General features: G+C 41.7%; 1 protein-coding gene across 1 annotated transcript in view; it reads right to left on the reverse strand.

Moving 5' to 3' along the window:
* Positions 1–1783: 1783 nt before the first annotated feature.
* The window catches only part of Anapc10 (anaphase promoting complex subunit 10), a 55003-nt gene continuing 30636 nt past the window's right edge, over positions 1784–26150 (reverse strand). Inside the window, exon 5 of the mRNA XM_032887352.1 lies at positions 1784–3855. Coding sequence (XP_032743243.1) covers positions 3625–3855 — 231 coding nt within the window. The 3' untranslated portion in view covers positions 1784–3624. The remainder of the gene's footprint in view (positions 3856–26150) is intronic.

Below are 26150 nucleotides of genomic sequence, written 5' to 3' on the forward strand. Positions count from 1 at the left end.
TCACCAGTGTTGGGCTTGTGGGAAGCTCTGATACACTGCTCAGGGGTGGGAGAACACAGTCTAAGATGGGGACCCCAGTCCAGGGGGTGGGGGACGGACACAGGCTGAGGCTGAAGCTGGGGTTCCCTCATTCCTTGGTGTCCAATCACCGCTGGAAACCACATGCAGTCAGGAAGGCTGGGGGACCGAGGATATAGGGAACTCCAGCTTAGCTCAGAGGGTGAGTGATCAACCCGGGACATGGAGGGGCCTTCTGTGGTCACATTTTTTTACGTGGGGAGTGGTGGTCAAGTGTTTCAGGCCAGGATTCTGGTCAGAAGTAGGTAAAATACCTACCATCGTTAGGTATGAGGTTTCTGTTCTGAACCCACTCAACCTTACCAAGTTTCCTGACACAGTCCACTGCCCTGCACACATACTCCAAAAATGGGCAAGAGTTTTCAATGTATTCATTTGCAATTTTATTCTCTGCCTTTGCTCCCCACCTGTCGCCCCTTTGATCAGCGTCCGTCTGACCCGATGCACATAATTAGGATCGCTGCCTGAGCTTACGAGGGGTACTGTCTTGAATGGTTCTTTGCAACCTTGGTCTACAGCTCCTCTGGGAAGGACAGGGCCTTAGGATGGATGTTGGTGCGCCCAGTCTTGGGGACGTAGCCACTGCTGCTGTGAATGTCCCCCTCCCCTGCCCTAAAACCTTGGAGTGGTGGCACAGACATCCCATTTGGGGCAGCACAGTCAACAGTCACTTGTTCTGAGTGACCAGTTACGGGTCCCTGCACTGAGCATTGCAAACAGACGCTTCTCTGAACAAAGTGCAGGGCAGGAAACTGCCTTAATAATTAAGCGATACAATATAAAGCTATCATTATGTTACGGGAGTCCTTTGTTTCTATACTCCTCACCTATCCAAGGTGATCAGCCTGACAGCGTATGACAACTCGGTCAATGGGATTGATTGGCAGGATGTTTGTGTGGCGTGCATGAATCCCTGGTTCCCATCCCCAGCACCGCATAAAGTGGGGCAAGGTATCACATGTCTGTGATCCCAGCAGTTGGGAGACAGGGGCAGAAGGACCAGTTCAAGGGCATCCCACATGGCAAATCCGGGGTCAACCTGGGCTCTATAAATAATCCCAGATCTTCTTGATTCTTCAGTTCCTCTCAACTCAGAAACGTCTTACCAAACTACAGTGGGATAATGTGCAGGCTTAGTCCTTCTAAAAAGATTTTTAAAAAGCAATTAGTAAGCAGTGACGTTATCCCTGTCTTTAGTACCTCTTAAAGGTGCTTTGCTCGCCCTTGAGTTAGTCTCTGCTGTCTCTGACCGCTAGCACCCTTGCCTGCCGCCTGCCTCCACTCTCATCTCCTTGGTTCTTTTCTCTGCTTCAGTCCTCCCTGTATCTTCCTTCCATCTGCTATCCCAGTCCCAGCATGCTGCCCTACTCCACTGCATTTGACTAGAGTTTTACCGACTGTATACTAGATCTCTACTCCACTGCATTTGACTAGAGTTTTACCGACTGTATACTAGATCTCTACTCCACTGCATTTGACTAGAGTTTTACCGACTGTATACCAGATCTCTACTCCACTGCATTTGACCAGAGTTTTACCGACTGTATACTAGATCTCTACACCACTGCATTTGACTAGAGTTTTACCGACTGTATACTAGATCTCTACTCCACTGCATTTGACTAGAGTTTTACCGACTGTATACTAGATCTCTAACATGCTTTTTAACTTCCAAGAGAATAAAACAAAAAACTCTTCTCAGAACTCAAAGAATCAAAGAGTTTTTAATGTCTGAGGAAGAAGTAACCAAGCGAAAAGGACTTGCTATCAGAATAGAATAAAGCCAAGTGCATTGTTATTCTGTAGACATTTCTTGTTTTAGACTTAAAGATACCAACAGTGCAAGAACAACTACTGTAAGACAAAAGTGAGTCTTGTGGGGAGCCTTGGAAATAATGACTCTACTCCATCAAACACAGGGCACAATGAACTAGTCACCATTCATTGGTAAGCTGAGTTCTACAGAAAAAAAAAGCTATTTCTTGTTTTTAAATTCTCATAGGAAATACTATCTTTGGAAGATGTTACAATGTCAGACACAAATTGAAATTCTTCTAAGTATTATATGGACTGAGATAAACTTCAAATTATAATGGCAATTTCTAACATGATTTTTGTCAAAATATAGACATTCCTAGGGTTACAAATATTTCATGGAAGAGAAAAGGTAAGACAATTATATTCTCCAAATTAGACTGGCTTCTCCCCTTCTAAAAAGCTCCCAGTCTCTCTAAGACAGGGTCTTCCTGTATAGTCCAAGCTAGACTAGAACTCAAAATCCTCATGCCTCTGCCTCCATAGATCACAGGAAACAGGCCAGAAAACAGAAACAGATGGAATCATAACAGACTCTAGTACCAGTTTATTTTGATATAAAAAACAAACTTTAATTTCCTCTAAAAAATTAATCAATGTTTAACTTTAATATTTTTCAAACATTTTTAAATGAGGGTTCTTAAATGCTGTAACCTTCCTTCTAGCCAGACGTGGTGGAAAGGAAAGGATCCGGGAAAGTGGACCTGTTTAAGAAATGGTTCTTTAGAAATGGTTCTTTGGGGCCCCTCCCATCTGCACAGTCAGGAAATCAGCAGTTCAGTTCACAGCAGTCAGCAGCGGCAGCTCGCTAGGGTCGGGACAGCAAACAGGAGTCAGCAGCCGTGGCACTACCTGGCAGAGACAGTCAGGCCTCAGACTCAGCACGACAAGAACAGTAGAAAAACTTCTCGGCTCTACCACGGGTCTTCCATGGGTCTTTGCCTCAGCATGAGCCTTACTGCAGCAAGGTTCAGTCTGTCTCGGCGCAGGAGTGAGTCTGTATCAGCCGACAGCGCTCTGCCACTCAGCCAGGTCCGCAGAAGCAGCAGGAAGCCGTAAGAAGCTGCAGCACCACCACAAGTTTTTTGGTGCGTTTCTCTCTATGGAGTCCCAACAAATGCAGCTCAACTGTCCAATGTAAGGTGGGCCAATCCATGCATGTCGTTAGCCAAGAAGAAACCTTCATCACATGTCGTTTCACAGGCTTGCTTTAGCAGAACAGACCTGTGTCCACTTCAGTCAAATGTTCCTTCACATGTGCCTTAGTCTTCTCCTGTGTCTGCTTCAGGAAAACACTCCTTTCACGTGTTTGCCCCAGAAAACACCATTCAGCTAATTTTCCAAAGTACCTTTAACTTTCCACGTCATCACTGTCATTGAAAGTTACACAGACACTAGGAAAACAGTTTTGTTCCCAATGTCCAACAACCATTCTGTGAAATAACTACCATGCTGGTAAAAAAATACTTTATACATCCTGAAAATTTCAGTTTAATTAGTTTTCTTTTAATATAAAGAAAAATGTAAAAATTGGCTTCAAATTCACTTTTAGCAACAAAAAATAAATGAGCTTTATTATATAAAAAAGACATGACCTAAAAGTTATTTATCTAAATTATTTTTAAATGTATGTAAAATTACAAAGTAACATGCTTTTTCACCAAAGATACTTGATGTACTATGTGATGATAGGATAAACCAAATGTCTGTTCCCTTCTGTCCATTTGGAAGTCACCGTATTGAACGATACATCATGAAATCGATGGTGGTGCATCTAGGGAATTTCCCAATGGAGCTCTCTTCCACTGGCGTGTATATTTTAATCTGTCTCATGTGGGTATCCCTTCCGTTCTGGTGATTGGCCAGAACAGCAATCTGTATCATGAATGTGCGCGTTGGCTTCTTATGGTTGTCAGTTAAGGGAACGTGAATCCAGCCACTTGGCTCCACCAATTCGAGTTGCTGACAAGAAAAAAGAAATTCAATTATGTTTTCATTCTATGAATAAGTTTATAATGAATGAATTCAAAAATTATACCTAAAATTCTGCTCACTGAGATAATAACAATACTAACTACCTTACTTGACCTCCTAACCCATGGCCTCTTAAACTTATGAACCCTTACATGACCCTGAGCGTACAGATAAGATAGATATATAAGGCATTTATTAATACTAAATCTGATAAAAAACTGATTTTAAAATAATTCTTTGGTATACATACAATTTTATAATTTATTAAAGATGGAGTTATTTGAGAGTATAAGATATAGACCATTGTCAATATTTTTAGTTGATTGATATTTTGATTTTATAATCATGAATGCTGAAACTTTCACTTTGCATAAATACATGGTACAAAATGATAGAAGTATATTTAGGCCATTTTACAGATTGCTGGAGATTCATAATCTTGAACCAAAAGTCACTGAAATTCAAGCCACTATCTCCATTGTTCGATTTGCTGTCCTGTCTTTATCCTGTTCCAAATAAAACTTTTAAAAGAACTGCCACTTCTGTAGCCCCATACCATTCCTATGTGGCTGTCCCCCTTTCTGGGTGAGACATTTAGGTTACATTGTAGGTTACTACAGTCCTCAGTGCTTTCCAGTTCAGGAGCTCTTCCCTGGCTCAGAGTCCTTTTTCTTTCAAAATATCAGATGTAACCTAAAAGAGAAAAGGGAACAGCTCCTTTTCCCAAGGGGCCTCTTTTAGGGACCTTTTCCCCTCTCCCTTTTCTCTCCAGGACTTGCCTGTGTCTCCTGGGAGTGTTACAGTCCCTATAGCTCTGTCCCTATAGATTGTCGCCAATCCCATAGTACAGTCCAGATTCTCCACACCCACAACAGCCAGGCATCTTACAACCCAGTGCTAAGGGCTTGAGATGGAGCTCCCTGGCAAGCCAAAGTCAAAACAAGAAACTCCAGGTTCAGGTTCAGGAAAACCCTGTCTCAAAAAAGAAGAAGAGCAGAGCAGACTCAGAGAAGACATCTGACATCGCCATCTGGTGCATGTGTGCTCATGAATACACACACATACTATACCTGTACACAATGCCAACCAACAACAACTTTAAAAAAGAAATAAACCTCTAGGGATAACCAACTGCTTTGTGACTAGATTTAAGGCCCAGCCTACAAGAGGGAACTTGTGGCTGTCAGTGTAAACTTGGACGATCCCAGGCCTAATATTAAACCTATGACTGTTGCTGTGCTAAAGGAACACTATCCAGCTGTTATCTAACAGTTGTTCACATGCATAGGCTGGGGCTGCTCAGAGGCCCTGGTCAGAGAAGTTTCTTACTACAATAGGCAGCAGCTAATTCAGAGACTCACAACTGGTCAAAAAGCCACAAATAAGTGACAACGATATGCTGACCCATCAATGGGATGTCTACCTCATCCCTCCAAGGTTCAAAGGACAGCTCAGAAAAGATACAGAAAGGATGTTAAAAGATCGAGAGTATGCGAGAGTACTATGCAGTCCCATGGCCATGACCCAGCTAATGTACTCATGAACTCATGGCAGCTATGGCTACCAACACAAGACTAAGCTGTACACATTCCATGAGCAGGAGAGGAAACCATCAGACCCCAACCCTCCATGAAGAACTGCTGGCAGTGTAGAGTATGATTTTCCTTAGTTGTGTAGCTCTAATGAATTATCCTTACTCTATAAATAACCTCTTATCCATGCTCATAAAAGCAACCATAATTAACGAAAGAGGCAAATTATTTAAAAAAAATCAAGGCAGACATGAAAGTAACGTGGATGTGTTGAGAAGAATTTTCAACAGGAGGGAAGGGGGATCAATGATGAAAGATAAAAATAATTAAAATTCACTATACATGGATGAAACTGACAAGAAGAAAAGTAAACCTTAAGCTGAGCTGATATATATCTGTCCAAAGAATACACAGATAACACTCCTATAAGCAGCTATATATTTGCTCAGTATGGTGGCACACACTATTAATCCCAGAACGTGGGAGGCAGAAGCAGGCAGATCTCTAATTTCAAGGCTAAGTTCAATATAGTAAAATGCTCACAGAAACACAATATAATTGTTTGACTACACACTAATAGTCAAATAAACAAACAGTAGTATTTTCACAGTACAGAATATTATACAGCAGCAAGTAGGAACAATCTATACTCATCTATATCAAGGATGATCATGAACATGATGAAGCAGAACTTATGCACAAGACTATACATAACATTCTTTCTCTATAAGCAAACAAAAGCATCTGTAATGAAGGCAGGAACTATAGGCTTCAGCCTTCGCAAAGCATGTCAAGGATTTCTTAGGAATGTTCTCTAACTGGTTATTGTTATAATGAGCATTCTCTGTGAAAATTCAGTAAGCTTTCCACTTCAGCATGTAGATTTTTTATTAGTATTAAAAACAACAAGAAAAGAAAAACTTTTAATCTTAAAATGACCCAGACTTTTTCTTTCTGCATGATCATGTCCCCTGATCACCATGTGACAGACATGCTCAGTGAGGTCCCACAGGCTTCCAGAAACTATTGAGTTTCCCACTGCCATTTCTGTATCCCAGGCCTTTGATGAAAGGGCAGTGTACACTAACCCATGTCGTGATAGACTGACCAGAAAGAAGACAGACGGAGAACTGCTACAGGTAAGCAGTCATGCCCACTCCTCACCTACTCTCGATACAGCCACTAATGACCTTCTAAGTGCTGCTTGCAGCCAGTCCCTTGGAAAAAGTATCAATCTGAAAACACTTTCCTAAGTTTCTCACCATAACACCTTCTCACACAAACCTTGGCAGTGTTTGGCTGCAGTAACTGAACCACGCCATCCAGAACACTGACCAAAGAATTTTACACTAGCTAGGGGCAGATTCTGAAACCTGCAAAGATGAAGAGGCACTAACTATACATCACTGAGAATGGGTCAAGGTTGGGGCTGAGAAGACGGTTCAGTGGTTAACAGCACTGGCTACTCTTCCAGGAGATTGGGGTTCAATTCCCAGCACCCACATGGAGGCTTACAAACATCTGTAACTCCAATTCTTGGGGATCTTCTTGCCTATACAAGCACTGCATTCTGGTGGTGCACAGGCATACACATAGGCAAAACCCCCATACACTTAAATAAAATTAAAATAAAACGTTAAAACATGTTGGAGGAGTCAGACACCTTTTGGGACTTCCTTTTATGTTTGTAGAAAAATAAAAACGACTCCAGGGATTTTTTTCATCTGTCACATAAAGCCTTTGTCCCCTAAAACTAATTTTCCTTTTAGGGTTATCAGGGAGCAACTACCAGGATACTGAGATAATGTGTCTTCAGAAACCTAGTTCTGAGGTCATCGTAACTATGTTCCTTACAGATACCTTCCAGTGCCCACAAATGCTAAGCTTTTTATTATTATTGGGTCTACGCCTTTCTGTAAATCTCTCTGTCACTAGAAAACATAAATAAATAAACAAACAAAACAACAAACAAGAACCACGTGCTTCTACTCTCTTTGCAGTCAGTGTGCAACATAAGGATCCACTCTACTTGAAAAATCCATTCACTCAGTCAACAACTGTACGCTTACTATATGCAGGAGGAGGAACAATTTGAAAATGTATTTTTTTTTTCTTTTCTATTTTTCGGAGCTGGGGACCGAACCCAGGACCTTGTGCTTGCTAAGCAAGTGCTCTACCACTGAGCTAAATCCCCAACCCCTTGAAAATGTATTAAGAAAAAGCGAGCGCTTGCCTAGCAAGTGCAAGGCCTGGGTTTAGTCCTCAGCTCTGGAAAAAGAAAAAAGAAAAAAGAAAAGAGAAAAAAGAAAAAAGAAAAAGCGATGGCTGAGTTCTTGTGCTTTGTGCTCTTTTGCTCAGGAAATACATGTAACCACGAGTCTTCATACAAACAGCACTGACTATGACCTGCAAGTCCTCTGAAAAAGAGAGTTCAGAATATACGCCCTTTCCTCTTGTTCCCAGAGTCAAAAGACAGCAACCGAGGCATCGGGGGAGACACAGACATCCATAAAAGTGAGGGATGAACAAGCAGATAAAACAGAGTGCTCAGCCAGACGACTGCTTCCCAGTTCAGTCCCATGCACTGTGCTCACTGCACAACAGGGAGAGAGATGGGGATGAATGAGAGGCAAGAGGACTAAGACCAACAGGAAGCAAGGTAGCCGAGCTTTAGTGTTTCTAAAACTGGAAGTGGAGACAGTGCTGGCCAGAAGTCTACACGAGAACAGTGACCTAGATTCTCCCCAGCTCCTTGTTGACCAGGTTCCTTTCCTACGCTTACCGAGCAGTAAATAAAGTTTTTGTTTTGGACAACTTACACAGGTGGACTTCTAGAGTTAACAAAACAGGAGAAGATGGCAGCATCGTATTACCCAATGGTAAGCCCCACAGCTCTTTTGTCTTGCTCAGCTAGTATCTGCCTACAGATCCTGCCAGGTACCCGGGTCAGATAAAGATTAATTTTTGGGCAAAATGGGAAATCCATAAGGAAAGACCTACAGATAACGTCAGGTTAATATCCTCAATTAACAGATACTTATTGAATGACTGATCACTTTATGCTGGGCGCTATTCTAATTGGTTGAACTATATTGAATAAAAATAAAAACAAATGCAAACAGTTAGTACTCTAGTTGGGGAAGATAAAACAATCCGAACATGTGATTTTCAAGTGTATCAAATACTAAAAGCAGTACAGGAGAAAAAGAGAACACACAAAAGCAAAGCAGAAGCACGGAGAGGCATGCAGATTCAGTTTAAATAAGGTGAGCATTCTACATCTCATAAAGAGAGCACGAGCAAAGGCCTGTCAATACTGAGTGATAACCTCTATCCTAAGTGCAAAGTCAGCGATCTCCCAGCATGTGAACAAATAAAACAGAAAATGAAATAGGAAAACAAGCAAAACAAAGAGAGAATTCCCACTCTTTGGCCTTGCAGAAGCAAGATGACGAAAGGAAAGTCATCCTTTAGAAAGTGTTGCAATAAGACACACATGTTGTGCTGCCGCTGTGGCTCTAAGACCTACAACCTGAGTGATGTGGCTACCCTGCCACATGCAGGACAAACTATAACTGGCGTGCCAAGACTAAGAGGCGAAACACTATGGGGACTGGGTGGTGAGGCACCTAAAACCTGTCTATTTAGACATGGATTCCAAGAAGGAACAACACCTAAACCCAAGAGGGTAGCATCCAGTTCATCTTGAGAATTTCAACAAAAGGAGAATTTCCATCAGAGGCACTGAAGAGAACACAAGAAATGTCTCTAGTAACACAACATATCCATGAAACAAGAAGACTGCTATTCTCTTAAATCAAAGAACAGAAAGAAGCCTTCGAAACTGAAAACACACACATGAAAACTAAAAGTTCTTTAAGAAACAGAAGTTAAATTAATTGCCTGGAAAAGAAAGGGAAATAAGAAAATGGGACCAATGCACAAAGCATCACAGTTAAGCACATCAGCCTGATTCCTTGAGAGAAAACAAAACAGGAAACTATCAAAGCCCACGAGCACGTCATAGGACTACGGGACAGACGTCCCACATTGACAGGGATCTAACACGATGACAAGGCAAAGCACCAAAGAGAGCTCAAAGCATCAAGGATTACAAAACTATAAAAGCTTCTAGAGAGAAAATAGGTCACACACAAAGTGTCAGAAATCAAAAGTGGCATTGTATTTCTCAGCGTTTACACCAAAAACTATGAGGTGATGGAGAATGTGTTTAAAATAATGAGGGGAAATCACTTCCAAACTAGAATTCCATACCCAGCCAAATCATCCCTCAAGGGTGAGATTAAAATAAAGTCTTCGGCCATGCAAGGTCTCAGTGATTTACCTCCCATGTGGAGGATGGATTCCACCCAAAGGGAGGCAAAGCAAGGAAGATGAGGACCTGGGATCCAGAAATAAGGATCTGCAGAAAGAAGAGGTGACAAAAATTCCTCAGAAGACACTGGAGGCAAAATAGGTAAGACAGCTACGCACATCTGAAAAGCTGACACAGAATCTGGATTTAAATTCAAGAAAAGCAATGGAGAAGGGTCGATGAGAAACTGAGGCAGGAGCCTGGGGAGGCAGAAAGACCTGCCAGAGGCTGATGTTGGCCTGACCCCAGACGAGAGCAGGCTGGCTGCTGGTCAGGCCGTCTGAATGTGTAGTAAGCTACAGTGCGATTACAGTAAATGGCCAGAGACGCCCCCTTTAGCACCCCGCTGTGCTCAGTCTCTGGCAGGAAGCCATACATGAGAGGTGGACCTTCAGAAGAAACGCGGCAATTGATTCTAGACAGCAGTGCTGGGCCAGTACTCATCAGCCACAAATCAGATCCGTGGTCAGATCTGAGAGAAACGCTCCCATGGCCACCTGTATGGCCTTGTACCGTGATAACGTAGGGCAATCCACAGCTCGTTTCCAGGATTTCCTTCTCCGCACTTTTTCATTAAGTGGTATACAAGAGACACTTCCAAGGGAAAAGTAGGGAATAAGTCAGGCTCAATGGTCTATGCCCATGCTTCCATCTACTAAGCAAGCTGGGTGTGATGACTACTAGACAGGCTTAGGAGTTCTAGACCAGCCAGGGCCGAAAGGAGGATTTCGTTTCATACAAGAAGCAGACAAGTAACTGTTGCCAAGTGATCAAGAGTACAGTGTGGTGGTGGAACACACTGAGACCTCTGCTGACACCCAAGTACCTCCACTGAGGGAAAGAGGAGAGCAGAAGGGAGGCTGCAGTTACCTTTTATACTAAAGTCCAGTGGGTCCACAGGAGATCTGCATAGGCCCTGGCCGTCTGCTTCACCTGGATAACACCCAAGCTTGCGATCAATCACCTTTTTCCTGCAGCTCCTTCAAGTCCTGGACAAGGGGCCTATCTGAATTCATAACATCTGAGAGGAAGGGCATTGGCTACTTCTGTAGTTAACTCAGTCATAAGGCTGGCTATGAGAGCTAGCTGCGTTTAGCTAATGTTCCTAGATTGCAGACTCCGTGCTCTCTAGTGCCCTGACCAATCCTCCCTTTTAAACTGCCACGTGCACTTCCATGGTACCTTTTGCATACAGACACCTTACAGGGACCCATCTTCCGTGTGAGTGGGGCACAAAGCCCTGGTGATAGATCCCTTGTTAGCTACTCCCTTACACAGACACTGAAATAGCAGCTGAGCTGATGGTTCAGGAGGGGAAGAACACAGGAAAAAGACAGGAAATTAAGACACTAGGCACGGATTCTTCAAGGGACACTTTATTGGGTTGTCAGAGAAGCTACAGATGCACTCACAAGTAACATTTTGAAAGTTAGGGCAGGAAAAGGAGACTGCTATTAATTTCAAGGAAAACAAGATAATGCCTCAAAATGAAATTTAAGCATTGAACATATATGTGTCCACAATAATGAAATGTTCATAGCTTCAGTTAAAATCACAAAAAAAAAAAAAAAAAACTACGCCAGAAAAGTGAAGAGATCTATATGAGAAAAAAAGTTGCAATGCAGAGCTAAATTCTGATTGAGGACTATCAATGTAATACTACAATACAAACATACATTATGGACATGGGGACATCTGAAAGAGACTGAGGGAAAAGATAGTGGGGATGACCTGGGGCTGAGTAAGACAGATGTCCATCAATCAAGGCTGACCACATTAAAGTTTTCTCAACTTACGATTTTCTACTCTGGGGTTCTTACTCTACTAGGTATTCCTTTAAAATATATGCGGACTGACAGTTCAACCTTGCAGCTACTCCACAAGGTAGTGTTTATTTTAATTAATTTTACTTTATTTAAATGTATGGGTATTTTGTCTGAGTGGATGTCTGTGTAGCACGTGCATGCCTGGTGTCCACAAAAGCCAGAAGAGGGTGTTAGATCCCCTGCAAGTGGAGTTACAGAAGGTTGTAGACTGTGATGTAGGTGCTGGGAATCGAATTCAGGTCCTCTGAAGAGCAGCCAGTGCTCCTAATTACTGAGCCATCTCACACATGTTAATCTTCACTTTATTTGCAAAAGGTCCATGGCATCAAGATACTATTTCCAGTGTTAGGGTAAACGGGAATTCAACACCAGCAGACAATGCCAAGCCAGGTCTCTTGGATCCTTATCAACTCAAAGAAATACATCTATATGCAACAATTACATGTTGCTGAAATACTTTGTTTCATGAACTTATATGACAAAGCTTATTATAGGATGCTTTTGTTTTTATTTATTTATTTATTTTTGTTTTTGTTTTTTTTTTCGGAGCTGGGACCCGAACCCTGGGCCTTGCGCTTGCTAGGCAAGCGCTCTACTACTGAACTAAATCCCCAACCCCCAATATTTATTTATTATTTTATTTTATTTTTATTTATTTAATTTTTTTTTTGGAGCTGGAGACCGAATCCAGGGCCTTGCGCTTCCTAGGCAAGCGCTCCACCACTGAGCTAAATCCCCAACCTCCACTTTTCTTTTTTAATTAAAAATAAAATTTTTCTGGGATTGCAGACTGGTACAACCATTCTGGAAATCAGTCTGGAGGTTCCTCAGAAAATTGGACATTGAACTGCCTGAGGATCCAGCTATACCTCTCCTGGGCATATACCCAAAAGATGCCCCAACATATAAAAAAGACACGTGCTCCACTATGTTCATTGCAGCCTTATTTATAATAGCCAAAAGCTGGAAAGAACCCAGATGCCCTTCAACAGAGGAATGGATACAGAAAATGTGGTACATCTACACAATGGAATATTACTCAGCTATCAAAAACAATGACTTTATGAAATTAAGTAGGGCAAATGGTTGAACTGGAAAATATCATCCTGAGTGAGCTAACCCAATCACAGAAAGACATACATGGTATGTACTCATTGATAAGTGGCTATTAGCCCAAATGCTTGAATTACCCTAGATGCCTAGAACAAATGAAACTCAAGACGGATGATCAAAATGTGAATGCAGATGCTCCTGAGAGACACAGCCAGAATACAGCAAACACAGAGGCGTATGCCAGCAGCAAACCACTGAACTGAGAACAGGACCCCCGTTGAAGGAATCAGAGAAAGAACTGGAAGAGCTTGAAGGAGCTCGAGACCCCATATGTACAGCAATGCCAACCAACCAGAGTTTCCAGGGACTAAGCCACTATCTAAAGACTATACATGGACTGACCCTGGACTCTGACCTTATAGATAGCAATGAATATCCTAGTAAGATCACCAGTGGAAGGGGAAGCCCTTGGTCCTGCTAAGACTGAACCCCCAGTGAACGTGATTGTTGGGGGGAGGGCGGCAATTGGGGGAGGATGGGGAGGGGAACACCCCATAAGGAAGGGGGGAGGAAGGGATGTTTGCCCGAAACCGGAAAGGGAATAACACTCAAATGTATATAAGAAATACTCAAGTTAATAATAATAAAAAAAGTCAAAAATAAATAAATAAATAAAATTTTTCCATGCGTGCGCCTGTGCGTGTTCGAGTGTGAGTGTACGTGTTGTATGCATGTGTGCGGATATGTACACATGTGGATGACAGAGAGATGTCAGGTGTCTCACTCCACTGCCCTCAACATATTCTTTGTAATTCATTATTATATGTGTGAATGCGTGTTTTTCCTTTATGTATATGTACCACATGGGTGCCTGGTGCCCCTGATGCCTGAAGAGAGCACTGAGTCTCCTGAACTGGAGTCGCAAATGGTTGTAAGCTGAGTGCAGAGACCTGAAACCAGATCCTCTGCATTGCCGCCCTGCCTCACTTTTGAGACAGTGTCTTCCTGTAATGCCAACTAAGCCAGACCCGTTAGCTGGCCAGTGAGCCCCATTCCCCCCATGCCCCCCAATTCCCCGTGCCACCCAGCATCAAGGTTCCAAAAATACCCGACTTTTACAGGATGCTGGGGATCTAAACTTAGATCCTCATGCTTTTGAGACAGACAGTTTATCTACTGAGTCATCTCCCTGTCCCAAAAGTCATGACTTGAAAGTACTTTTACCTCCAAACTTTTGAACATCACAAGAGAAAGAAAATAACATCCAACTGTGTCTTTCTGAGATAAGAATAAGACAACACATTCAGAAGATAAATAAAAATGAACTCAAAGGCCATAATCTGTGGCTGAGAGATGGTTCAGCAGTTAAGAGCACTGGCTGCTCTTCTAGAAGTCCTGAGTTCAAATCCCAGCACCTACATGGTAGCTCTGTAATAGAATCTGATTTCCTCTTCCGTTGTGCATGAAAACAGAGCAATCCTACACATAAAATAAATAAATCTTAAAGAAACAAAAATTTAAAAACCCCATAATCCTACCCAGGCTATAAAAAAGTCAGAACTAAGGAGACTGGGAGAAAGAGGTAATTCGATCATGTAAGTTTCACAAGGTGCACACGGATAGGTCAGGGCAGTGAGAACAAATTATACAGTCCTAAACATCTCTGAGTAGCCTCAGTGACTACCTAAGTAGCCCAACCCCCTCTGTGCCAGCACAATCTGCTTATAACATCTCTGATTTCAACTGGCCCTATAATTCATATAACCAATGTTCATAAAGCTATGAAAGCTTAAAACATCCAGAAGAGAGCCTGCTATCAAGGGCTGCACCAATGTAGGTTATCTGGTTAAGAATAAAGTGACAGTATCAAAGAGTACACTGACGTGAGACACAGCAAACGGCTTTATATACATCTGAAATCACTGGACTAAGGCTACTACCTACATCTCAGAGATCATTTGATTTCCTCTTGTGAACTGCCATCACTTGGAGGAAAATGTTAACTTGTTTCCTAGAACTGCAACCACTACCAACTATGCTGAAAAAGCAAGGGCATTTTTGTTCTATTCACCAGCACCAACCAAAGCGCAGTGGGGAAATGGCAGTGCGCCAGGATGCCCTGTGAGCAATTAGGCTTCGTGGCAGTCACGAAATTCAGACCCCTGAGGCCCTTAGAAAACTACCTGTTAAAGATGTAGTCTATTCTCCCAGAAGCCTTATGTGGGAGACGCTTTATTTACATAGCGATCTCTTCCGTCCTCCGGACTGAATAAAAGAAAACTGATGGCAACTACTAAGTAATAGATTGAGTGTAACACATGGGAGACTAAAGAGCATCATTGCCTAGCAGACTTACTAACTACAGTGCAACGGCCTGCCCTTGAAATATAGTAATCTTGTTCTGGTAATCTGAATTAATAATTAAAAGGTACACACAGCTATCATGAAATGCAAAAGTACATTTTAACTGATCAAGGAACAAAGACAAGTGAGCCTAAAATGATCTTTATAAGAAGAGAGTGAAATGTTAACTCAGGTTTACTCTTTTATTAACGTCTACAGTGGAAAGTTTCTAAAACAAAACAAATGATCCCCTTATGAGCAACTACGACTCCCGCACCTCAAAACTGAATTCCCTATCACCTCACACTGCTCTGCGTCCGAGCAGGTCTGACTGTCCATCGTGGGATTAGATCTGGCCAATCTGCTGTCCGAATGTGACACAACTCTCAGAGTAACATAGGTTTACAAACAGATGAAGTGGAGAAGCTGAGAGATGAAAATTACTCTTAGTATAAAAATCACTCTTTGGGTCCATATGTGGGTCCTGACCCCTTTGGGGTTGCAAATCAGATATACTGTATATCAGATATTTATGATCCATAACCACAGCAAAATTACCGTTAGGAAGTCATAACAAAGTCATCTCATGGTTGGGGGTCACCATAACAAGAACTGTAATAAAGGGTCGTAGAATTGGTTTAGAGTCAGCTAAAAATATTGCCAGAAATAAAAATATTTAAGAATCTGAATTTTAAGCAAAATATAGGATATTTAAGATATTATTATATGTATCTAATCAAAAGAGACTTCACTTTATAGTGGATATATTTAAAGGGTGAAAGTTAACATTCAATCACTTTTCTCCATGCATCTTCTACAAGAGCTCATCATTTCTCACCCCTAATCCTTTCGAAGGTCATTTAAAACTGCGTTATTTTACTATATCTCTACATATACATACATATACCCCTTATCTACACTCTTTAATGTGTTGGTGACAGTAATATAACATGCATTTGTGACACAACTTGACCTATAAACAGAAGCACTCGCAAACTGAAAATACAAGGACCAGCAAGTGTGTTCGCTACATCCAGAAAACACTAAGTCTTTACTCCAAGAGACGTTTCCAGGGGAAGAAAAGCGTGTGAGCGGCAGACCCTGATGCCTGCACAAGCATCCTGCAGATGCCACAGCAGGCAGCTCTCAGGTTTTGTTGGCTTACACTGTAGAGGCTCTGCCCAATGGAAGTTCAATGCCACAATTGCTTATTTCTCTCTGTACTTTTAACATAACAGGTAAAGACAAAAATTAAGCACAAAAATAACAATATAAAATGTTTTAATTCTTTTCAAACGATGTAATTTATAACCATTACACAAATAGGGAAGAAGCATTGGGGGGAGGGGTAGAGCAATGTTCCAAAGGTTCAGTTTACAAGGACCTCACACAAAGTTTTTTTTTTCCTCTGCAACTCTTACTAGAAACAGTATTATTTGTTAAAAATGCACTAGCTGCCAAGAGCTATGGTCCATCTAAAGCAAAACTCTTAAGATGGAAATAGAGTGCTAATACAAAAAAAAAAGGGCAGAATTCTGTACACAAATTTCTGTAAAATCTATTAAAAAGTAAATAGAAATTTGTATTTTGTTTTATCCTTTTGCCTTAAAATGTGTAATAATAGATAAAATATTATGTCATCTACTACTGTATCAAAACAATCAAAAGTAATGAAATTTCCAACTTTTCTAATTAAACTTCTTCCGTAAGTTATTGGGAGTCCAGCACTAGCCTTGGTTCACATGCTGGAACAATGGGAAATTTTCCGAATGGTTGAACACTAACCCTGACAAGTGCGGAAAGCCAACTACAATACATTATATGGTAGCGTAACCTGCCACCCACGCTGCTGAGAGAGCAGCTTTCAAATACATGCACTGAGCTGTAAAACCACAAAATCCCTTACTACACATTGTCTTCCTTATTCTAGGTGAAATATACATCAGTTCTCTCCATTAGAAATCTTTTTCTATCATAATTTTGGAACTCCAATTATAATGTGGTTTTGGTTTTTTTTTTGTTTTTTTTTTTTTTTTGACTGTGTAAAGGATGTCTTATTAAAAGGAGAAAACACAGTAGTTTTCATTTTCCTACAGTGTTACAAATGAAGACTGATACGATGGACAATTTCTCACATTATTTAAGGATCCATATTATCTAACTATGCTTCAAAATAAAACTTTGTTTACCTTTCAAGAAGGAGCTCACTGCAATATTAACACCAGTAACTAGCATGGACAAAAACATACAGAACACACACACACATACCAAACATGTACACACACATATGCACACCCACACCCACACACATACAGAGAGAGAGAGAAAAACATACTACTTTTTCAGAAATTCAAAGACACTACTTTAATACTTTTTAGAGATTCAAGATAGTTAAAATAATTTCAAAAAATTATGCTTTCTGTAACATTTTTTGCCTGATTTATTCCCAGTGCACCTCATATCCTTTCTAACTCCCGCCATGACCCTTGTTCATCAACAGCCTGCTGACTGAATTACAGCAGTCCAGGAGTCATAGGATTAACATTTTCTTCTAGGGTTTTCACTTCCATGTTGCTGGTCAAGAGAATTCTATTTGTATTTCTAGGATAATGACAGGACCAACTGGTTATTCAAGTGGGCCCATTCGTAAAGTATGAGCCCAGAAACATAACAACCAAAGAGGTCATCCAACGAGGTTTTATCCTGACAACCTATAGCTATTTAATTTGTTCCAAGTCGACCATATATTATTTGATAGAACTGCAGAAGAGACCATGCATGCGACTCCCAATGTTCTTATCAAGACTTCCCTAGGAAAGAAGAGCTGCTGCCTCTTTGGAACTTCGTATGAAAACAAGTGTCTTTTACTTAGACTTCAAAGAGTGACAAAACCTCTTATTTTTATTTTTTAAAGCATGAGAACATGCTTATTGTTTATTATAGGACAGACAATATGAGTAAGTACATCAAATAAGACTACAAGTTTTACATAGCTAAAGTGGAAAAATTAAGACTTCTTTCAAAGCATCACTGGGCCTAAACCATATAAGATCACCCTTTATCACCTGACACTGTGCTGTGCAAAGACCTAGCACCATTCTAGAAAAAAACGTGCTCAATTATTCATGAGGAGCATGTTAAAGATGAATAATTAGGTAAGGATATTTTGATACTCTGATGGCTGAGTTACCCTCTAACTTCTATCACTGGTGAATAAATATTACACTTTTCATATCCTTCCCTACTCAGTGCACACCCAGGTATGAATGCGCATGCTTGCACCCACATACCTGCTCACATGGACATACATACAAACTATCACACATCCATTTCTAAGGCAAAAAGTTCTATTTGTTACTCCAGACCCCAAGGACGTGGAAAGCTGTATTAATGCCTCTGATGCCAAGGTATCAATTTCTTTCCAAGAATGACTTTTCAGTAGTCATAGCTGTTCTCTGGTTTTGCTTTATGATTTTTAAAACAATGTTAAAGAGGCACGCCCTGAACACTTCTACAGACTGCCGGCTTCCCCGCCTTCAGAACGCTAAGATGACTCTGAGCATAGCACAGCTCTGTACACGGCTTAGCAGAAAAGTTTTAAAATTAAACATGTGATTAAGATAGAGCTTTTCTGAAACTTTTAGCTTAGGTATGTCTTGACAGTTAAGATGCACATAAAGAAAATCTCCACCAGGCAATGGGGGTGCACACCTTTAGGCCCAGCTCTCAGGAGGCAGAGGCAGGTGGATCTCTGTGAATTCAAAGCCAGCCTGGGTCCACATAGGGAGTTACAGAACAGACAGGGCTACACAGAGAAACCCTCTCTAGAAAACAAAACAAAACAAAAAAATTAATTCCATGTATATCCCTTACTCTATTTATTGCCATAAATTCTGGGTTACCAACTAAAAATAGCACATTCAGGAAAAGGGAAAGTCCAAGTGCTCAGATGTGAAGCCCAAAGTTGTCTATACCGAGTCAGCTTTATTTTTAAAGTGACACTAATAAAACTAAAATTTTATAACACAAAACACTCAGAGAAGCAAGTACAGAACTCAAAGGCAAGCATTTTCCTACCAGAGGCGCCTTCGTGTTCTCACATAAGACCAGGCGCTATCAGACTTCCTGTTACTAACTCCATAACTGAAAGAGATTATCGCTAGACTGTTCTTCACACAAAGCAGGCATTCCCGACTGTGGTCTCAGTGGATTAAATCTGTACTGTCCAAAACCTACAGGGCCTGCACCTGCGTAAGAAACAGACGAGCAGTTGGGGCTGAACGCCAAAGTCCAAAGTGCCAAATATCAAGGATCCTTAAAAGTCAACCCTGGCACTTCAAGGCTGCACGCAGTACCAGGAACCCAACAAGCTACTTAATGTTACTGATCAGGCCTTCACACAGACAGCACATTTTACCCAGCTCGGTGCAGCCTCCAGCAGCCAACTGAGAGCAAGGCTAGAGCAAGAGCCGACACAATCCAAAGGAGAAGCTGTAGAGACCATTGGCATGACAGAAGCACGGCAGAGACTGAGTGCCCACTACTGCTCAGTCTATGGCGGATGTCCACACAATATAGCCTACGTCTCCAATCTCATAGCTATTGAACAGGGTGGGAACTATGAATATCCATTTCCAAAGTAAATACTAAAAATAAGAAAGGACAGAGATACTCCTGTACCTTACAAAATAAGGCAGTTAGAATACCAAGATTCCAATTCTGATCTGACAGGCTCCAAACCTCAAGCAGCATGTGGCAAAGACAATCTAGAAGCCTGCTCCTTTCTCTGGCTTAGGTCTCATCCTTCTGTCCTGTTCTGAAAACAATACTTAAATCCCAGATTGCAGATTATGAAACAGACAGGATTTCCTCTCATAAGCCACGGTTGAGAACTTGGAGTTCAATGGTAAGTACCCTATGACCCAGGGGACATCACTGAGTTCCACAGGACCACAGCACCTCAGTTTAAATGGAGTGCAGTGAGTCATGGGAAGTCCATGCCATGGACTTCAGTCAACAGAAAACTCTCAAATGTGAATTCCAAATTTGTCTTAAGCAATTCCTCCCACCCCAACAAAGGCAACTCTTAGTGCAAAGGAGATACGCCAAAGCCAGGAACATGCTTCAAAGTCTCATGGACTGGCCTCAGGGAAACAATAAAATTATTGTTGTGGTGGTGGTGGCGATAGTGTTTTGTTGTATTGTGTTTGGTTTAGTTTTCTGAGACGGGGCTTCTCTGTGTAGCTGTCGATTTATAGACCAGGCTGGCCTCGAACTCGGAGATCTACCACCTCTGCCTCCCATGCTAGGACTGAAGGCATGCGCTGCCACTGCCAGACAGTAAATGGTTTTTAAAATATTAATGAGACTAATGTTTCCCAAAAAGATCTTGTCAACTAGCTGAGCATGACCTTTGTAGGGTCCCATCCTTTTATGAGCTTAAACACGAAGTAGGTCCTAAAGACTGCGGTCAAGGAGAGAAGGAGAAATTCCTTCACATTCCTCAAACTCTCTAAAATGCCTTCCTTATACAGAACCAGAATTTCTCACCTTTGGGCCATAATAAGGTGCTTATTAAGAATCTTTGTCAGATGGTGGTGGTGCACACCCTTAATCCCAGCACTCTGGAGGCTGGGGCAGGCATAACTTTGTGAGTAAGAGGACACCACAGTCTACAAATAGAGTTCCAGAATAGCCAGAACTGTTACACAGAGAACCCTGTCTCAAAAAAATAAAAAAATAAAATAAAATAAAAAGGGAGGAGGAGGGGGAGGAAGAAGAAGAAGAATTATTTTCTAGATTTCCCCGAAGTTTACTTGATTCCCTTCATCATACTGTCTCTAAGATGACAAAGTTCTCTCAGGAAGTAGGGCCATAAGATAGATCATTAGACTAATCTGTCTTCAATCTTGTTCTTTACTAAAGCTGAAACAGATTCCCTCATAGTGATATTTTAAATTTAAATATCAAGAGACATTGCAGGAGGGAAACAATGTGTAAAATATTAACTGAGTCTAGTAATTAAGCCAGCCACCTAAGCATAATGGAAGCTAACCAAATTACACAAACATGCGCGCGCCACACACACACACACACACACACACACACACACACACACACACAAATAGGTCAAAAATTTGTTCCTAACAATTAAAACAAGGTGTCATTCCCAGTTTTGACAGAATACAGAGATTCTTTGACTTACAGACTAGCTTCCTAAGGCCCATTATTAAACTCACTTAGGTGCATATGTGGATCTTTAGTATAAAAACAATGGTTATACCACCTACTGGGGACTAAGAAAGTTGGCATACTTCCCTCTTTCTCCTACACCAAGTATGCCTATAGATTAACAGTAAAAAAAAAAAAAAAAAAAATCTAGCAATTCTATAAAATTAAACTTACGCAGTGCTACAGTCAGTATAGAATATTTGCAATTGCAAAAACGGCATACTTTTCAGACAGTCCCTATTTTAAAAGAATAATCAAGTATAGGAACTTTAACTCTTGTAGGAACATTGCACAGACCCATGAATAAATGCTAAAGCTACTGGCATCAGTTACTTCTCAGACATGCTTTGTAGGTGACATCTCTAACAATTCATAAAATAGGAAAACAAAGCCTCAAGATTAAATTCTGAGACTTGGCAATTATATATAAAATTTTTATAATGCTCAGTGGACAATAAAAACAAATGTAATATGATTTACTGGGCTAATTAATTTTTCTCATGAATCTCAAGTAGTATGTCAAGAGCTAGAGTCGCATATAGTCCTTATTTAACATAAGGATACTAGAGAAACAGCACAATTGCTCAGAGTCAACATGAGTAAAACGAGAGGCGAAGCCAAAATCAGGGACTTGCAGAATGTTCTACTCTGGGTTAAGTTTTTTAATTAAGTTACTTAATTTTAATTAAGTTATTTAATAATATCCCATCTACTATTGGGTTAGTTAATTCAGTCCAAATTGAAAAGCTGTAAGTTAAAGAATGTATTATTTTAATGGGATAGTTTTCAAAATCAGGGTGAAATAACTACATATGACTATTACTAATGAGAAATCAAAAAGCTACCACAGAGACACTTGAACAGCCCTATTCATCGCTACTCTATTCACAATAGCAAGAAAACAGAACCAGCCTAGATGCTGACCATTATGAATAGATTATGAAAATGTACGTGGATTCCATGGAATTTTATTCAGGCACAAAGAAAAAATATAATTCTCAGAAAAATGGATGGATGTAAGAATATTATGTTAAGTGAGTTTTACGTCAATCTCACATGAGCTACAGTCGTCTGAGAATGTCTTTAGATCAGCCTGTAGGCAAGCCTGTAGAGCATTTTCTTAATTAAAGATTGATGGGAAGGAGCCAGCCCACTGTGGGCGGAGCCATCCTTGGGCTGGTGGGCCTGGGTTCTATAAGAAAGCAGGTTGAGCAAACTAGTTAGCAGCACTCCTCCATGGCCTCTATATCAGTCCTGCCTCCAGGTGTGATTTCCTGTCTTGACTTCTTTTGATGATGAACAGTGCTGTGGGAGTGTAAGCTGAATAAACCCTTTCCTCCCCAACTTGCATTTTGGTCATGGTGTTTCATCACAGCAATAGTAACACTAAGACAGCAAAATAATCCAGACCCAGACAAGTAATGTCTGCCTTCTCGCACATGTGGAACCCAGCTTGAAGTGTCTTATGAAGATATGTGGGTGTGGGGCAATGCAGGAGGGGACAACAGGGATTGAGGAACAGGAGAGAGCTGCAGAGCACACAGGACATGACAGCAGTTAAGATGCCATTGGGTGAAAGGGGATAAGGGGTGGGAAAGGAATGTGGTAGAAGAGGGGAGAGAAGGATTAATCAAAACCAATTGTGTTTGAAAATACCAGAATGAAACATAATAGTTTGTATACTAACTAAAATTCAAAAGAAATAAATGTAAACACACACATACATAAAACCAGAGAGTAGAATGGTAGGTACCAGAGGTTAAAGGCATAAGGGTTCAGAAGATGCTAGTCGAAGGAAACAAAATCTCAGTCAGATAGGAAGATCAGTTCAAGAGACCTGTTGTGATCATGGTAACTACGGAAAATAATATATTTTATACTTGACAATTACTAAGACAGTAGATTGTAAGTACATTTACTTATTTATTGTGTATTTCTGGGGGGAGGTGAGAAAATCTGTGGCAGTCAGCTCTCTCCTATAGTGGTTTGAATATGCTTGGTCCAGGGAGTGGCACTATTAGGAGGTGTGGCCTTGTTGGAGGAAGTGTGTCACTGTGGGGGTGGGCAATGAGACCCTCCTCCTAACCATGTGAGAGCCAGTCTCCTCCTGAGTGCCTTCAGATCAAGATGGGGAGAGAACTCTCAGCTTCTTCTTCAGCACCATGCTTGCCTGTATGCTGCCATGCTTCCTGCCTTGATGATAATGGACTGAGCCTTAGAACCTGTGAGCCAGCCCCAATTAAATGTTGTCCTTATAAGAGTTGCCTTGGTCGTAGTGTCTCATCACAGCAATGGACACCTTCTAAGCACACGGGTCTCAGGTATTGAACTCAGGTCATTAAGTTTGTTAACAAGCATCCTTAGCCAATGAGAGATCTCACTGGCCCAATAAAATGGTAGATTTTAAGATGTTTTCAACACAGAAAAAAGAAGAAAAAGTAGCTGAAGAGAAGAACAAGAGGAGGTAGAGGAGGAGAAAGAAGAAAGAAAGAAAGGAAGGAAGGAAGGAAGGAAGGAAGGAAGGAAGGAAGGAAGGAAGGCAGGCAGGCAGGCAGGAAGGCAGGCAGGCAGGCAGACAAGACAGACAGACAGTGTTTAGAGAGTTGGTAAGTGCTTACTGTACAAAGACAAGGAATGAGTTGGATCCAGCAGAACTCACATAAAAAGGCTGTACACATCGCCATGTTTGTTGCAATCCTAGCAGGGGGTGGGGGGGTGGAGACAGCATAGCTCTGGGCCATACTAGCCAACATCCTAACCTACTTGATAACCTCCAGGCCAGTGAGAAACCCTGTCTCCAGACATGAGATAGATGTGACCTGAGGAGGAACACCTTTACATGCACACACAGACACAGAAAAGTAACTCAGGCACATGCTAGTACATTTGATTGTTCTGCAGTGAATATACTTATCAAAACATCTTATAAACCATAAGTACTTTTATTAGGTTGCATAACCAACACACTATCTGAACCATTTCCCTATGGAATTATTTAGTCAGAATCCAGACTTTCTCCTTATTAGTTCTTTGAGGCTACAGAGATGGTTCCGTGAGTACAGTGCTTCCAGGAAGAATGAGGACCTGTGTTCTGATCTCCAGAACTTACAGAGAGCCAGACATCACAGAATGTGAGTCTGTAATCCTGAGTCCTATGGGGAAATGAGGGTGGAGAGGAGAGCCCCAGCCTGGCATGTGCCGTGAAGACGAGACTATCTCAAGGAAAGCAGATGAGGAACACCAACACTGTGCTGGCCACTGCTGTGTCAATTTGATGCGTGAGAGAGCCACTGGGAAGAGAAAACCGTAATTGAGGAAACTTCAATACCTCCATCAAATTGCCTATAAGCAAGTCTGTGAGGCACTCTCTTAATGATCAGTGGGGGAGGGTCCAGAACGCTGAGGGTAGTACATCCCTGGGCAGGTGCTCCTGAGTGCTCTAAGAAAGCAGGCCAAGGAAACCAGCAGTGTTCCTCCAAGGCCTCTGCTTTAGTTCCTGTCTCTGGGCTCTTGCCTTGAGTTCCTGCCTGGACATCCTCCAGGGATGGACTATAAGCTTAAGATAAAATAAATCCATTACTCACAAAGTCGCTTCTGGTCGTGGTGTTTATTATAGCAAAAGAAAGCAAACTAAGCCAGCCCTCAAAGTCATCCACAGGCGTGCCATAGCATGCAGTGCTCTGTTCAATCTCACCCCCCGCCCCCACATACCTTCCCTTCACCTCTCAAATCTTCTCTACTTACTTGAGTAAGCACCCAAATCAGTACTAGCTGTGACCCTGATAGAATCTTCATTCTAAGAACAATGGCTCATCAGCTTTAACTACAAGTCCTCATATGGTGACTTTTCTTAGAAACAGCCAGTGGCTTTCACCCACAGCCTTATATTTCAATGTTCTTACTGCTTCATTTTGAAAACTGAAGATCCAATGATCCTTTATTTACCTAACACGTGAAACAAGCTGAGGGGAAGAAAGGAAGGTGCCTAGGGGACTCCCTTCACCTAAGATGTACTATAAATGTTGCACTAGTAGGTTTGAACAGCATTTGCCGCAGTTCCTTCCACTCAGTAGTATTAAGGAGACTGAGACAAGAGGAGCCCATGTGCAAGGCCTACAAAGTAAGCTGCAGGTGAGCCTGTGCTATACAGGGACATGCTCTCTGTGAAAAAGACAGGAAGGAAAGGAAGGAGGGAGAGAGGAAGGAAGGGAGGGCAGGAGGGTGAGCCACTCCCTGTAGCACATGCCTGCATCTCATCAGAAAGCTCAAGCAAGAAGACGGAGTGTTTCAAAGCACACTGAACTACTGAGATATCGCTTCAATAAAGTCAGTGCATCACTAAGGATGAGAGGACTGTTCCAGTATGGCATGTGTTAAAGGGCTAGTCCCCAGCTTGGCACTATAGAGAGGTGATAGACACTGTAAGAAGTGGGTTCTGGGGGCTGGAGAGATGGCTCAGCAGTTAAGAGAACTGGCTGCTCCTCCATGGGGCCCAGGCACATTTCCCAGCACCCCATGGTGGCTTACAACCCTCAGTAACTCCAGAGCCAGGGATACTAAGCCCTCTTCTGGTCTCCATAGGCATCAGGCAGGCACATACGTGGTACACATACAAACATTCATACACATAAAATTATGAAATGTTAAAAAGGAAAAGGAGGAGGAGGAGCTTCTGGGTGAAGAGCACATAGAGGACCTGAGTTTGTCTCCTAGCACCCACACTGGTTGGCTCACAACCTCCTGTAACTGCATTTCCAATGGACCTGATGCCTTCTTGTGACCTCTACAGGCAACTGCACTCGAGTGTACACACCCACACACTCATACATCTATCTATCTATCTCGGCAAAACAACTGCTGAATCACCTAATATACAGTTTAGAAGTCTCCCACTGACCCATGTTCCCAGCTACTAGAGACTCC

Source organism: Rattus rattus, chromosome 17 (assembly GCF_011064425.1).
Source record: "Rattus rattus isolate New Zealand chromosome 17, Rrattus_CSIRO_v1, whole genome shotgun sequence".
NCBI classification, from domain to species: domain Eukaryota; kingdom Metazoa; phylum Chordata; class Mammalia; order Rodentia; family Muridae; genus Rattus; species Rattus rattus.